The sequence below is a fragment of the Takifugu rubripes genome, chromosome 11, assembly GCF_901000725.2.
Source record: "Takifugu rubripes chromosome 11, fTakRub1.2, whole genome shotgun sequence".
Lineage (NCBI taxonomy): Eukaryota > Metazoa > Chordata > Actinopteri > Tetraodontiformes > Tetraodontidae > Takifugu > Takifugu rubripes.
In genome coordinates, this window is record NC_042295.1 from 7,597,709 (window position 1) to 7,612,332 (window position 14,624).

At 43.8% G+C, this 14,624-nt stretch overlaps 1 protein-coding gene across 2 annotated transcripts; it reads left to right on the forward strand.

Moving 5' to 3' along the window:
• The first annotated feature begins 64 nt into the window (after nt 1-64).
• On the forward strand, nt 65-14,368 carry mettl16 (methyltransferase 16, N6-methyladenosine). Of its 2 annotated transcripts, none has more exons than XM_003968474.3 (10): nt 65-204; nt 417-552; nt 5,226-5,413; nt 5,896-6,036; nt 6,522-6,637; nt 6,839-6,981; nt 8,584-8,653; nt 9,761-9,850; nt 12,437-12,610; nt 12,692-14,368. In XM_003968474.3, the coding sequence occupies exons 2-10, from the start codon at nt 425-427 to the stop codon at nt 13,304-13,306; spliced, it is 1,665 nt and encodes a 554-aa protein (XP_003968523.1). In that variant the 5' UTR covers nt 65-204; nt 417-424; the 3' UTR covers nt 13,307-14,368. The 2 variants fall into 2 exon arrangements, with proteins under 2 accessions (XP_003968523.1, XP_029700342.1); XM_029844482.1 differs by having other exon boundaries at nt 79-204; nt 373-552.
• The last annotated feature ends 256 nt before the right edge of the window (nt 14,369-14,624 follow it).

The window sequence follows — 14,624 nt, forward strand, 5'->3', positions numbered from 1 at the left end:
AATATATATATACTGTATATATTCATCTAAAATAACCGAGATAAGTCACGTTACGATGCTTTGCGTCATGACGTCACCACACACGTGCGTCATCCCGGAAGAGGTTTACAGGAACGTTTGGCCAACGTGAGTTGTGCGAGTCCTCCTGCAGACTTTTTTAGCTTTATTTTAAAGAAAAACCTCACCCGCTACTAAATAGGAAAGGTAAGCACTTTTAACAATCCATAAAACCTATGTGGATCGTTTAAAATTTGGACGAATTTATATTGGAAAGTCAATAGAGACGTGCTTTTAGTTATAAGTTTATTTTCGATATGATCAGGTTATTGTGTCTTGCTTAGAAACTATCTTTGTTCATCTGCGTTCTGCAAGATTCTCCAAATTCACTGTTGGTGTGTCTTTCACCTGCACATCAGTGGTCTCCATGGCTCTCAATAAATCGATGCATCCTCGGAATCGATACAAAGACAAACCGCCAGATTTTGGTTACTTGGCCTCCAAATATCCAGACTTCCAGCAGCACGTCCACACCAGCCTCACTGGAAGACCTGTGTAAGTTTGCATGTATGGTTTCCCTTTTCAAGACAAAGTTTTTTTTTTTTTTACAGACTAATATCAGCTGCTTATTGATCCCCAAATTCCGATCTATTATGGGATAGTGTAGTTGCATTTTACAGCAGTAATCTATGATTTTGAGTGATACCCACCGATGTCTTCGTTTACCACATCGTGGAGACAAATATTTTTAATATTATAAATTTCCCAAAAGCAACATGCGGTTTACAATCACACTGGCATTCTGTACATTTGTTTCTGTAGGATTTGCCCACTGCCTGCTCTGACATTGGGGTTGTGGCATCTGCTGGTAGGGGTGGGGGGCATCTAGGGTTCATCTGATGGGCCAGATAGATGGAGAGATCAAACACAACTGCAGCTCAGCGACATCAGGGCTTAGATTCCAGAGGTTCATGCCACCACGGGGCATTCATTGTCTGTTCTTCCTGTAAATATTGCATTTGGGATCAGATAATTTGATGATATTAAACCAAAAAGGTAAAAGCCTACTTCTATCTTTATTTTAGCCATACTAGCGGTATCAGCAAGACTCATCAGCCTTCTGACGTCAACAGATAATTTACTGCCACTATTTGAGCTCAGCATGTTTGTGGCCGCCACTACTGCACACAACAGTTCAGACAACTATTGTTTCTTAATGTCAGACCTGCAAATCGAGGGTTGTTTTCAACCTCCATCCCAAAAAGCCACCGACACATTACTGCTCCATCAGCAACAGGAGGAGAGAGAAACCTTGACAAGTAATTAATTGCCACAAAGATCAAAAGGTTTTCCTAGTCTTTTCCTCTTCGCCCTCTGTTTGATGCTCGCCGTCTCCCTCTGAGACCTCAGCAAGTCTATGTGAGTGACAGTTAAAACAAACTCCTAATTTAAAAAATAGTTGAATCTGTCAATCAGTGCCCAGCTTCCTGGGTTCCAACTTATTCTCTGCTTCAGACTGGAGCCCAGTGGTTTAAAAAAAGAAAGAAAGAAAGAAACCACTGCAGAAGAACAAAGGCAGAACATGTCTGCTGGGATTAGTGGTGCTGGGTGTTGGGCAGAGCCAGTTTCTGGTTGCTGCTCTTTGTTCTGGTTGTTTAGGCTGCACGTGTTTGGTCTTTGTTGGTCTCGGACACTTGTTTCCAATCTCACACACTTTACTCTAAATCTGACATCCACATGAATGGCTGGTTCTATTGTTAGAGGAGGATATTTGAAATTTAGATCATGGTTGAGGTTTACATATTTTCCCTCATTTGATTTGACCATTTACACCAGAATGACTAACAACAACACCTTGATTTTAAACCTATTATTTCTCAATAGGAACATTCGATTTGGCTGAGAACTATAGTTTAAGGTTTGCTATACATCTTTTAAGAGGTTCATTGTATTTTGCATCAAACAGGTACCACATGTCCTTGGTCAGGAGAAAGGTTTGCATCAGAGTTGTCATGCAAATAAATGCAGACAGCGAGATGGCTAACATCTGCGTGGATGTATGGACAGATTGGGACGGAGCTGAAGAGGCTTTGAGGTGGCGAAGCCGCCAGTCAATCATCTTATGGCAGGCAGAGTCTGTGTGTGAACGTGGAGACGAGGTGACACGCAACAGGATGTCTGCACGTGACAGCTGCTAATTATTTGTCTTTTGAGCGTCTGTCATCAGATAAAGGGTGGCAGGGGTTTGGGCCCATCGTCACGCTCGTCAAATAAACAGAATTCAGCAGAAAAAAAGGGTAGGGTGGGGTTATTTTTATTTTTGACAAATTTTCTTTTTTAGTTAGAAAATATAAATTCACTAATCACACCCTTGAATTCACTTGGATGTGGGAACTTGGTCTGGTTCTGACAATGCCAACGTGCTAACTAGTCTCTTATTCAACAAGAAGCGGTTGATGCAAATATCATTACTATAGTTTTACTATTAATTAATTAAAACAAACTGAATGTTACACTAGCTGCAGATGGTGCCCGGAGCTGTGCACTAGTTTGATATTTCCAGATTTATCACAGTGTGAAGGAAACTTTTAAGTAGCACATTTTTGGCAGGAGTTTGCACTGACATGCTGCAGGAATTTAACCAATTTCTGTTCTTTTCCTGTTCCATTAACCATCCTGGACATGTGAACTGTGTGTGTGGCTACCCATCACCAGAAATTTGGCTTCCCTCCGCCTGCCGCTGTCATTCCATCAGTAAAGGGATTAGCTTGGTTTTGTATTTCCCAATGAATTAATCTACTGGCTTTTTTAAGCATTGGAGCAGTGACTTCTGGGTTCGGGTAATCTTGGGGAGACACTTACTCAATCTTCAAGGGAGACACGTCTCCCTTCATTTAGGGGTCGTCAGTGGAGACGACTGATAGCGGCGGGCTGGGAGTCGAGTGCAGACCAGGCAGAATAAACTGGGGGAGGTGATTAAGAAGCGGTTTTTTATAGGTGGGGGGGCTTGGATCAGGGGAGTGGAAGTGGTATGATGAGGAGGCAGCAATCTGTGGACGGGGAGACATTAAGTGATACATTTTCTTGTTCTTGGCGGTTGTGACCTAAATCTGAATTTTAATATGATGAATGTAAATATGCATCGGTCAGCATATCTAGCTTTTAATATTTGACTTTAAACTGTACCCAATGTGGTACCTTCATCTCGCTCTCTCACTGTTGCAGTGAAAAGCAAATCCTTCATTAACTTCTGCTTTTCTGCTCAGCAGCTTCATTAAGCTGCAGTGCTCAGGTCACACTTTATACACTCAAGTGGTTTAGTCAAATGGGCGTCATCGGCTCTTATAGTCAGGCCTAAATTGTAGCCTGGCTGTTGATACTGTAATTATGACCGTTAATGTAGAAACTGATAGATTTAAAGCTGTTTTATGTTTATAAATCAGCACAGTCAGAGTTTTGTGACTTCTAGGGTGGTTTCTGATAAAACCAGCACTTTAAGGGCAAGATATGAACCGTGAAGTTTGCTTTTCCAGTAGATAGAGATCAAACACGTGTGTGTGTGTGCGCGCGCGCGTGTGCGTGCGTGTTTTGCTCCCCATCATGTGTAGGTGACGGGGAGCTCGTTGTCATGGCGATAAGCTCTCCACTAGTATAATACAGTTAGGGTTTAATCCATCAGAAGGACAGTCTTTTCATTTCCTCGGCTTCACTCTTTCCTTTTTTCATTCTTTCTTTTTTTCATTTGCTACCATATCACCGGTGATGCGTCGCCCCGTGTTTTCGGTTTGACTTTTGTGCTCAGGTGTGTCCCGCATCGTCTCCCGTCGTTCGTATCGGTGTGGTGACGTTGCATCGCGCGTACGTGGCGTCGGCGGCGGGCGCGTTCCTGCTCCGTCTGGCATCAGCCATTGCTCCAGCGTGGCCAGATTTGCGTGCTCCCCTCATCACTTGAGTAGGTGTGGTTGCCGTGGAGACGGCGATGGGAGTCCTCTGTCTGCATTGCACACATGCGCACGCTCCCCATCACAGCCTAAAAATAGAGGGCTGGCCTGAGCAGCCTCTCTCTCTGAATATTGATCTTTATCTAGTGAGGAAATGAAAGAGGGCAGAATTGGAGTGCTGCACAGATGTGAGAGGCAGCAGTTCATTTTGGAAAAAGCGTGATAATTACACTGATGCATCAGCTCCCCCTCATTAGTCTGATTCTTCCGAAAAGCTCAGGGTACTTTTAATGTGCAAATTGCATCTTTGGCTGAGCGTTTGAAAGCGCACCGTGCACCCCCGGGGGAGCCAGGTGTTTCTCCAAGAGGTCACACCTTCAGCCACTGATAAATCCAGATCATTAATCTGATGTGTTCATTAGATGGGGAGACTCTGGGTGAGATTGATGGGAGACTCTACAGGTAAATGGCTTCTCGTTTGTATCTGTCTGATGCCCGGCTGAGGCCAGGCTGGATGGTCCATTTGTTGGGGAACATCTTTATCCTTCTGCCTGAGCTTTTATTTCTGCTCTTCAGCTTCATAATTTAATGGCTGGTTTGTTAACATTTAGAGATGTGTTTTTTTTCCTATAAGAGGTGGTTAACTGAAAATAGATGGCGGTAAGGATGTAAAATAACATATTATCACATGTTTTATTCGTATCTAGTATGTAGTAGTGAGTTATCAGACATTCACATCACCACAGCATGTCTAATTACATCTGCCGAGGTGTGAAAGCACACAGCGAAGCTCTAATTACACCTAACTCACCCACTCGTTCAGTCTGCCACGTCTGTGCCCACATGTGGGACAGCTGAAATCATTAAACATGTCAGGGGGAGCTGAGTGAGCAAGATTGAGATGCATGTGGAGGAAAAATGGAACCCTCCCCTTCCTTCCTGTCTTAGAGATGTGAATTTGATTGTCATTAGCAGGGGATTGTGAATTAAATTGCTGTTATCTCCTCTGTGTGTGTGTGTGCGTGTGTGTGTGTAAAATGAGGTTCAGTGCTGAGGGATAATGAAGTGCTGTGTTTGGTAAATCACTGTCGAGTGGCCAAGTTAAAATCATGCTTAAAGCAAAATTGGGTGTTTATACTTTAGTTACTCTGATCAACCAGGATAATATTTACATCAAACTGCTGGATACATTTAACAGTAATAATTTCTGATCTTCATCACGAGTTTGTGGTTTTTTGCTGCAGGTTTTTTTATCCAAGAAATAAGAGGTGCATCTTTGTTTCTCAGCGTGAATTTTAAAGAGCCAGAGGCCGTGCGAGCTCTGACCTGCACCCTACTAAAGGAGGACTTTGGCCTGACCATCCAGATCCCTCTGGAGCGCCTCATCCCCACCGTCCCCCTGCGGCTCAACTACATCCACTGGGTGGAGGACCTCATCGACGGACAAAAGCAACCACGCAGGGGCATTGACATTGGTACTGCCGTGGTTCCCTCCTTTGTTTGTTGAACATGAGCCCCCCCCTTGCACTCAAATGCAAAATGTCAGTTTGTGCTTCAAGCTGGGGCAGATCCTTCCCGTCATCCCCAGTGTTCCCAGCACTTACAAGCCCATTCTTGTCACGGCTTGTTTGCCATTTTGCCACTATAATAAAAGAAAGCGGGTCCCCTTAGGTCACCGATTTTTGACCTTTCTCCAAGTAGATTGAACCCTCTCTTCTCCCTGATGGATCACTCTGTGTCTGATTTTGTGTGCATGACTGGATTGTGCAGCTTGTCAGTTACGAATGACTTAATAACAGATGTCGGAACTGCCATTTGCTGTCCATTAGACCCACTTAGTTAAAGATGATCCGGTCCATTTACTCTGATCAACATGCTAACTTATTTACATATTGCTGAACACAAGTCAAGATCCTCATAAATCCAATTAGATGGACACAAATGTGTGTTTCTTCAGGCACTGGGGCCTCTTGCATCTACCCGTTGCTAGGAGCAACAATGAATGGATGGTATTTCCTGGCTACAGAGGTGGACGACATCTGTTTTGATTATGCCACGAAAAACGTGGAGCAGAACAACTTGTCTGACTTAATTAAAGGTAAGTGGACATGCTGGAGTATTTGAAGATGTCCAACTTCCATGTTTGTCTTTAATCCCATTGATTTGTGTGCTTTTGGGAACTTTGGGCTGTGAGGAACTTTGGGCTGTGAGGAAGGTGGAGGGGTTTATGGTTATAGTTTACTGCTAATGATTAATATTATGGCTACAGGTTGTATTCAAATTTGTCCATTATGAGCTCCTGTAGGAACACAGACATTGATTATTAAATGCTGATTTTATTTTACACTTTAAAAAAATCATGCTGATGGTTTGTCTATATGTGAATTGATTGCCATGGAGTGATAATGAAATCATACTTGTAGAATTTAACATTTTGCTGTTAATCTAGCCAGAGTGACTGCCTTCACTCAGCATGTCTGGCAGTATTTTGTCAAGGTCTAAAAAGCCTTTAGCATTGCTGTCCTTTAAACCCAAGAGGTACGATGATGGTTTAAGCGTTTAACCTCAAAATCTCTATCCTAGTTGTCAAAGTCCCACAGAAGACATTATTGATGGACGCCCTGAAGGAAGAGACAGAAATAGTGTATGATTTCTGCATGTGTAACCCTCCATTTTTCGCCAACCAACTGGAGGCAAAGGTACGAATTTGTCCCCTCTTTTCACACCCTACACATTTCTTGTGTCCTGCCTGAAACTTTATATGGAAAAAGACATTTGAGCATCACTGTGTGTGAACACGGATTGATCAGAGCTCGTCTGAGAGGCAGCACTGTTTGTTTGCACCATAGGAGATAATAGGATTTGGTGTTAATCTCTGTCTGTCGTGTTGCTCTCTGCAGGGGGTCAACTCAAGGAACTCGCGACGACCTCCTCCCAGCTCCGTGAACACGGGTGGGGTGACGGAGATCATGGCAGAGGGCGGGGAACTGGAGTTTGTCAAGAAGATCATTCATGACAGCTTGCAGCTAAAGAAACGCCTACGGTGATGACTTAGACCAGCCCCAAATCAGGATGTTGCCACTGGGTTCAGGGGTTTGTTAGCACATCTGCTAACAAACAAAGCAGCTTTAAGAACTGTAATTCAGGGCAACACAGCTACATGTGAGAATTGCCTGAGAGATGAACAAGAGCTCTGCGCTTTTGTCCTCTTTGGAAAGGTTTGGAGAGGTTTAAATGGATGGCGAGTGCCCCGGTGGAGTGGAGACACTAACAAATGGGCAAATGGTCTGATGCACATTGACAGGGCTGGGCTAATGATTTTGGCACACACCCTGCCTATTCTGTGTCCGGGGGCCCGCTGGGAACAGCTGTGCTGGGGAGGATGGGCTGACTGGGGTCTCCAGCGGCTGTCACTTTACCCTCTCCTCTCCTACAGGCGCTGTCACCAGGGCAGTGGAGCGCAACACTGGCGCCGAGCTAGCGGCAGAGTTTTGGTATCATTAGTGATTAGACACGCCACACCTGCCGGGCTTGCAGCGCCGCACGCATATCAGTGCACGTTTGCAATAATGCATTTCTGGAAAGACGAGCGGCCCTGAGAGGCGTCTCATCCACACACTTGCCTGCTCTTGTGTGACTCTGTTCTAAACTAGCATGCAGGAGTGAAGGCTTGCTAGCAGGCTTGAAGAGCCAAACCAACTGGAGCTGGCTGTCACTCCCAGCAGCATACTGGGACACCAGAGTCACCAGGTGTCCATAGAAACGGTACCAGCCTCACAAATTGGTCCTTAAAAAACCCTCACAGCACTCCACCCTGCTCCCCTCACTCCCTCTTTCCATTAATGTGTGTAATTACTGTCAAGTATGAGGGAACCCAGCTTAGTACGAGTGGAGATGGAACCAAGCTGCTCATTTATCACAGCTAAGAAATGAAAATCACCTTCTCTGCTAATAAGAGCATCTGTATCTCGGCATTTGAAGAGAATATTGATGTTAATGAAGGAGCATGCTTTAGAATGTTTGAAAAGCTACTGGTGGAGGAGGAAAGCCGAGGGTGCCCCCAACCCCCACCCCATTCCTACCCCCACCCCCCTTACTGTGTCAAAAAGGTGGAGAAACATCTGTGAATATTAGAGCTGTTTAATATTTCAGCAGACGCTGACGCCCTGCGCTCCATGTCAGCCCTCTGGGTGTCTTCATACCTCGTTATCTTACAAATTATTGTCCATTCTTGTCATTCAAGTTCAAACACCTTGAATAGAATTGGGCTCCTTTAAAGCTTAACTAATGCATCCCTCTTTTTATAATCTTTAGATTTTTATGAAGGAATCCCTGCCTTCATATCGATTTTATTGAATTTAATGAGAATGTACCTTTAAATACCAATTTAGTTTAAATCATTTGCTAAAAGGGTTTCTTTCCTTTATCTTTCTGGGTCATATCCATCAATACCAACCTCATCTTTTTAGCACACAGAAGATTATTGATCTCTCTTTCACCTTTTCCTCCACTGTGGCCTGTTTACCAGTGTTGGGTCTCTCTTCCTTGATGTTTGCTCACCCAGGCTTGTTTGAGCGGCTCATTTTATCATGTGGGCGATTCACAGCAACACGCAGCTGCTCAGTGTGGATTCTTCTGTCCGCAGGTGGTACAGCTGCATGTTGGGAAAGAAATGCAGCCTGGCACCGTTGAAAGAGGAGCTGAGAAAACAGGGGGTGAGTGGACCAATGCACGTCCACGGCTTTTGATCTCTCTGTTCAGCTGCAAACACTTCAGAGACACAAGCAAATATTACACTTTGGAGCCACGGCACATAAGGAGTATCACATTAATTCACCCTAAAATATGCTGATTTGACAGATTAATGGTTAAGCGTGTCAGATTGTGATATCAGCAGATTTAGAGTCGATGTAATAAAAACAGTTCCGCTCTGAGATTCTCAGACTCAGAGAGAAACACAAGTCCTCCTGCATCTTCTCCAGGTTCCAGGAGGCTGTTGCTCATCAGTCTGAGTGCAGGTTTGGCTCATATCCAAGCCTGATACCCATTTTAAAGCCACACCTGGTTAATATGCTAATACTTTTATCAGCCATCAGTCCACTGTCTCTGCAGCGATCCCCTTTTAGGCTTTAATTTAGGAAATAAGCAGCCTGGCCACCATCTCACACACACCATCACCCCCTTCTGTTTATTGACGCTGTCCTGAGGGGCGGTTTAAGTGCTCCGTTAGCGTGAGTGCTTGCATGGCGCGTGTCAGTTTCACGCAGCTCTTTATTTTCTCACCCATCAGGGTGGTGGAAATGTGTCAGCACACATTGCTGTTAACAGCAGCTTTGGTGTCCGGGCAGAAACGTAAGAGTAAATTGGTTTGGAAAAGTTGTTTTACTTTTTAAAACTGTATTGTGAAGAACCCAGACACAATGCTCCTCTAATTCGGGGAGGTATGATAAAAAGACAGACAGCTGTGTGGTTACTTACGGCTTACATTTGGGCCTTATTAATATATGTATTCCTTATTTAAAAACAAGCAAACGTGACCACACCAGGATCTTTAATGTACTGTATGTGGCTTTCAGACTTATTGAATTATGGTCAAACATGAAGCTAGTTTAGAGCGTTTTAAGTGTGTTAACGTAATGAGTTTATTTAAGGAGATCTTCCTCTTTTTACATTAAAAGCACCAATATGTGAGGTGAAAATGGTGTAAATGTTATTCCATCATTGTTCTGGTGGGAAGCTTTGGCTCCTACCATTTATTACTTTCTGCTCGGTGACCATTATTTTGTTGCATTGTGAAATAATCCCCCCCCCCCCCCCCACAGGTGCCTAAAGTGACACACACAGAGTTCTGCCAGGGGCGTACCATGCGGTGGGCGTTGGCTTGGAGTTTCTATGACGACATGATGGCTCCGGTGAGTCTTTGCATATTGTTTTGTTGCCATGGCTCGCGCTGACCTCCAATCCTGCCTGTTTTTGTCTGAATGGCTCATGTCTGCATATTTCCAAAAACCCTGAAGCCACCTCTGAATTATGCACCTCCTCTGCAGCCCATCACCTCTCTCCAGGCTGCAACCCCCTTTCCTCCAGCCATGTTCCATTAGAAGCACTTATTTTTTGCTCTGGGGACACGTTTATTTGATTTTCAGTTTTTTTGAACCCACGCAGTATCCAGGCAACACTTGCCAGAGCAGGACCGACTACGTTCAGTGCCCAGCCGTTTTGCTCTGGACTGGAAGAGGGACGCGGTGCCATTGCAATGGCTGATGTGTTTAAGACAGAGGAATGAAGATGGCTCAGTTAGGCGGGCAGTCAGGTGCAGCAGAGGACACGTGATGAGTGTTTGGACTCCACTCTGTTTTGGCCTTTTCAGCAGAAAAGCAGTTGAGCAGGATAATTGGCCTACATTCAGACTCCTCTTCATACTCCTCCTTTTGCACATGCATGCACATCCATCAGCACTGCACAGCTGCTCTGTGTGTGTGTGTGTGTGTGTGTGTGTGTGTGTACATATACAATTTCTCAGATGGTTCATTTCCTAATCACGCTTGCACACACATTGCTTTAGATGTCCAGAACATACGTGTCCATCCATCCATCCATCATCCATCCATCATCCATCCATCCATCCATCCATCCATCCATCATCCATCCATCATCCATCCATCCATCCATCCATCCATCCATCCATCCATCCATCCATCCATCCATCCATCCATCCATCCATCTCTTCCATCCATCTCTTCCATCTCTTCCTCGCCCCTCCTGGGCGGTGCCTCCCACATACCCATATACACACACATATGTGTGTATGGGTATGTGGGTCATGGGTTATGTTACATATAGTTGACTTTAACATGTGTGACATGCGTTCATCAGTGACCTAGTTAACCCCCTCATTACCAAGTCAGTCTATATAATTTCATTACTTCCATTATTTGTAACATTTTCACCAATGAGCTTCGATGCTCACCAAGATGTTTGAGATCTGTGGTAAAAGAAGAAGATTAATCCCATCAATTGTTTTTGGTGCAGGTATCAGACAGATTATTTTGGACAGTATAGTTGGAAAAAATTGAAAGAATGGAGATAAACTAAACCCATCAGAAACAGACAAAAAGATGGAGAATGAGGATTGTGAAGGCTGAGATGATGCTGAAGGCTTTAGTGGTGGTGATTCTCAGGTTCATTTAAGCCCCCTCAGGAAGGATTTCACGAAAAGGCCAAAGGTCATGATTCCATGTAAGGGTTTTGGGACCTGATAACAAGGAAAGGGCAGATGTGAGGACAGGTTTGTTTTGCACCATATGCCAGAGGGCAAAATCTGCAGCATCCTGATTCTGCAGCTGTGTTCTCAGGATGTGCAAAAATCACGTTATGTTTGGAAAGAACAGTTCTTGCTGCGCCTGTGTCAGTTTAATGTGCCTTTTTGCACATGCAAATGTGCCGGCATTTCATTGTGACATGGTCACGAAGCTCTAGACGATGAGAGAAGGAGGTGGTAGATGCTAAGTGGGATTAATAATGGAGTGAAAGTGCCCGAGAGGCAGAAGAGGCACTGCAGAAGAGAGGCGTGTTTGCATATTGACTCTGTGAATGTGAATATATGTCAAGGATGCTTGTAAAGACAGCCGGCCTTGGTTTGACCAGTTTTATTGATTTCTCCTTCCACGTGCTGCAGGGCTGCCAGCCTGCAGAGATGAAAAACAATGAAAAATAGAGACAACCTGACAAAGCTGGGTTCATTGTCTGCTGGTTAGGTCAACACAGACAATCTTTCTGCACACGCATCAGCTGGGACCATCAGTATTACAAAATAATATCTAGTCAAGAGTAAAGATGAAAATCCTCAGACTTATTCAACATTTAGCTCCTAAAGTAGTAGAAACAACAAATTAAATATGTATCAGTCATTGCTAAGTGGAGGACAAACTACTACAGTGATGTAAATACATAATCCAAACTCGAGTGTCAGATCAGTGCAGGAGTGGGAAGGTCACAAGCTACTCCTTCCTCTTCCATTTGTAGGTCAGTCGGCCATACTGTCTGTTCTGACACAGCCCGGTGCAGCCGCAGACCCCCCCCCCCAGTCTCCCAATCTTCAGCCTGCAGTTACCACACCAGCATGGTGTTGTTATTCTGGCAGCAGTGGATGATTTAGTGGCTCCTCCACAACGTCTGTTATTTATTTAGACATGTCTGAGTATTGACCTCCACAGCATGACAGCAGACAGGATTAGAGAGGAGGGAGAGTCTTTTCCATCTGCGGGGGCTCATGTGACTTGAACGCCATCTTGTGGCGTGTTCGGTGTATTGCTTCTGCTGTTTGACGTAACTTTTATTTTCGGCTTTCACAGATGTCAGTGTGGTTTTGTTTACCGTTTTAAGATCTCTGCATGTCTCGGTGTAAATAAATAAATTTTTGACTCCACAGAATCACACTTGTTGTTTTTCCACCATTTAAAAAAAATGTTCTCCTCCATTTTTTTGCCGTATCTTAGTCTCCACCCAGCAAGAGGCGTAAATTGGAGAAGCCCCGGAAACCCCTATCGTTCACTCTACCAGAGGCAGGACTGAAGGAGCTGCTGGCCAGGGCCTCAGATTTAGGTGTTACTGGCTGCAGTGCCGTGGTCGGCATCACTGGCCTGCTGAAAAAAATGCTCAGTGACCTGCGAGTGAGTTTCAGGGCTGCATTATCAGAAATACAATGTGAACTTCAGCATTTACCTGTTTTATTCATCTCTGTGACTCTGCAGGTGCTACACAAACACGTTCCCTGCAGGACACAGGAGCAGAGCCTCTTCTTGACAGCTGTTGAGAACACATGGATCCACGGACGGCAGAAGAGGCGTGAACGTCTGCGCCAGCTGCGAGAGCTACCCAGAGCACCTCCCTGTCCTGGAACCAGCACACAAACCTCCACAATCTCTGCTGTCGCACACACTGACGACACCCAGGATGTCAACATTCAGAACAAAACCATATCAGCACAAAAGATCTTGGAGCCCAAAAGCTCCGCCTCTCTGGATACAAGTGAATGTGTCACCCAAAACCCAAGTGGAGAACAAAAGGAAGTCATAGAGAATGTGTCTGAGGAAGATGCGGATATGGAGTTGTCTGTGTCTGCAGGAGCAGCACAGGAAGCGGAGCCAAAGAAAGAGTCCACCTCAGCAGCTAGCGAGCCTGCTAAACCAGCCCAGAGCCCCAGTTCAGTGGAGCAGTTCCTGTTTAAGTGCCTGTTGAATGTGATGTGTGAGGAAGGCGATGTGGTGGTCGAGCTGCATTGGGTGGAAGGTCAGAACAAAGACCTGATGAATCAGCTGTGCACGTACCTTAAAAACACACTTTTAAAGTCTGTTGCAAAGTCCTGAATCATTAGAACGGGGTTTCTCTTTTTATTATAAATTAGATTACTAAATGTAAGATGAGACATTATGTCCTTGCAAATACTATTTTTAGAAATTGTTCTATCATTTGGAAGTCTTTAAATGTGCATGTTATCCTTAAAAGTGTTCAATTATGATTCAAGAAATAGTGAATCTTTTTTGTCAGCTCCAATATCGGCCTGCCTCTGGATTGTTTTTTGTTTTTTTAACTTGTCTGTTCTAAAGGAAAATCTGTGAAATTCATTGTACATTTTTATTTTGTTGTCAGGTTTTGTAAGAAAGGTTGAATGTTCATGTCATGGGATTATAGCCAGGGTGGAACAGGAATGGTGTAGTATGGTTAATGACCACACGAGGGCGCATATGCTTCACAATAGTTTTGCTTGACATGCACCCCTTTACATTGACGTGACTCTTAAATGAACATTACACATGTTGTGTAATGGAAGATGTTCCTAAAGCTCCTTACTGTTTCCTGTGTGGTAGCCGACATGTTTCCCGAGTGAATAACAAGAAGAGACCCGAGTATCTGGCTATTTATGTGTTCATTATGCCCACATTTGCTGATGGGTTCAAATAAATAATTGATTTTGATACAAATTATGAATACATTGTTTGTGACACTAACATGTGTGGAGAATAAGTGACTTATCAATAGTTTCACCATTTGGATTTATTATGCTTTGTATTTGAAAGTTAAAGTAATTTTGAAGATAGCCTTCAGGGATCATTTTAGTGCACAAATGATTAATTTTACTACAGTTTATAACAATAGATGAATAACTGTATCCTTTAATTCAATTTATCCTCTGTTAAAAATCCCCTCTCCAACTAGATCTATGAAGCAGTGTGATTTATATTCTCTGTAACTTTATAAAATGATCCCACACAGCTAGCAGATAATGTCTATGAAATAGCATTTTTATTTAACTCATGTCTCGTAAAGCTAAGTTCACAAGGCAACCAAGGAAAGGGGATTGATAAGAACTGTGACATGCTGTAAAATCAGCAGCTCATTCACCTATTAAACTGGAGATAATATCTAAATTTCCTCTGTTGTTTTATGGAGATTGCTTTCAGTTCCTCTGAATTGTTCAACTCTTCCTGTTTAATTTTTCTACATGCTTTTCTCATCTGTTTATTCAGCTCTTTTTCTTTCTCTTCATAGAGAGGAAACGTACTTCGTTTTCACTTTTTATAGAATACATTTAATCTGTAATACACTGCAAAAACTGCACGTATCGATGTAATTCATAATCGGCACATATCTTTCAGGAGAGGCTCCATGTTGTAGATCCGCTCC